At 60.9% G+C, this 1,602-nt stretch overlaps 1 protein-coding gene across 1 annotated transcript; it reads left to right on the top strand.

Moving 5' to 3' along the window:
- The first annotated feature begins 162 nt into the window (after positions 1 to 162).
- On the top strand, positions 163 to 1,362 carry LOC108508574 (folate receptor alpha-like). Its single transcript, XM_017837441.1, has 3 exons — positions 163 to 192; positions 326 to 461; positions 686 to 1,362. Exons 1-3 carry the CDS (start codon positions 163 to 165, stop codon positions 1,045 to 1,047), a joined length of 528 nt encoding a protein of 175 aa, XP_017692930.1. The 3' UTR covers positions 1,048 to 1,362.
- Positions 1,363 to 1,602: the final 240 nt, after the last annotated feature.

Below are 1,602 nucleotides of genomic sequence, written 5' to 3'. Positions count from 1 at the left end.
GGGATCTAGGGGCAGCCACAGCTTCTCTGGGCAACCTGGGCCAGGGCCTGCCCACCCTCACAGGGAACAATTCCTTCCAAAAATCTAGGCTGTCCCAACCTTTCCTACTGGGTGGAAAGATTCCAAAGACTTTTCTGGCCACTGCTTAGGCCTGTCTGACTGATGGAAGAGCTTTTGTCAAGGCCCATCTCTGTAGGGGCTGAAAGACTTCTGAGATCAGCTCTGGAGCCCAGTGGGAAGGGCTGGGGGGGATCTGGGATGGGGCAGATCCTGCCCTTGATTTTCAGGCCCCCTTCCCAGCGTGCTTGGTCCTGTCCCCTTGCAGGCTGACAGCAGCTGGCGTCGGGAGAGGATTCTCCACGTGCCCCTGTGCCAGGAGGACTGCGAGCAGTGGTGGGAGGACTGCAGGGACGCTGTCACCTGCAAGGAGAACTGGCACAAGGGCTGGAACTGGGCAACAGGTTGGTGGGCTGTGGGGAGCCTCTCCTCGCTCCCCCAGGCAGGTCACTGGCAGTGTCACTGCTGCCAGGACCCCAAATCACCCTCACATTCCAGGGCTGCCAACTAGAAGGTGGCCAAGCCAGCCCCGTCGGCCCCGGTGTGGCGAGGGGCTGGTGAAGGACACCAGGGGAGGGTTGTGCCAGTGCTCGTGCTGACCTCTCCTCCTGTGGTGCTCTGTCCCCAGGAAGGAACCGCTGCCCCTGGGGCTCCCTGTGCAGACCCTTCAGCGAGGTCTTCCCCCGGCCCAAAGACCTGTGTGAGAAGATCTGGTCCCACTCGTACAGATACACCACGGCACGCCGGGGCAGCGGCCGCTGCATCCAGATGTGGTTTGACCCTGCCCAGGGGAACCCCAACGTGGCTGTGGCCAAGTACTACTCTTGGAAAAAGAGATCCTCCCCTGCTGGGCTGGAGGACGTGGCTCCTGAGAGTGACCACGCTGTGTGTGCTCTGCCGTGGTCTGTCCTGGTCCTGCTGCCTCTGGCCCTCGTGCTGCTGCCTGAGGCAGCCAGGGGCTGTGGATCCCATGGATGGGGGTCCCTGTGACTGTTTCCTAAAGGGACATGGCCTGGTCTGCTCCAGCTGCCCTGCCAGAGGAGCTGGCACAGCTAACTTGGGTCTGTCTCGCCCAGCTGGTCACACACCCCAGTGAGTGCTCAGTGTGAGCAGCTTCCAGCTGACCAGGGCAGGGATTTCCTTGCCATCCTGGGAAAGGCAAAGCAATCTCTGCCCTGGTGTAGGAGCTCCTGCACATCTGTTCCCACCCCACAGCTGTGCTGGGCTGGCTGAGCTCTGGTGTCAGGTCCTTTGGGCTGTGGGGACTCCCTGAAGGCTGGGGTTGATAATAAAGTTGTGCTCTGGACCAGCCTCGCTGTACTGATGTGAAATTCTGCTGAGGAGAGGGCAGTGTCCCGGGGGAGGAAGGGGTCGGGTCAGGGTGGTGGGGGGTGTGGGATCTGTAAATGTAGGAGCTTGTCCTGGGGGGTAGGAAAGGTCATAAAATAACAAATGGTTTGGTTTGGAAGAGAGGTCAAAGCCCATCCAGTGCCACCCCCTGCCATGGGCAGGGACACCTTCCACCAGCCCAGGTTGCTCCAAGCC

The sequence above is a fragment of the Lepidothrix coronata genome, unplaced genomic scaffold (assembly GCF_001604755.1).
Source record: "Lepidothrix coronata isolate B3197 unplaced genomic scaffold, Lepidothrix_coronata-1.0 Scaffold305, whole genome shotgun sequence".
Classification (NCBI taxonomy): domain Eukaryota; kingdom Metazoa; phylum Chordata; class Aves; order Passeriformes; family Pipridae; genus Lepidothrix; species Lepidothrix coronata.
Note: the sequence above shows the minus strand (reverse complement) of the source record. Positions and strands in the feature narration are given on the sequence as shown.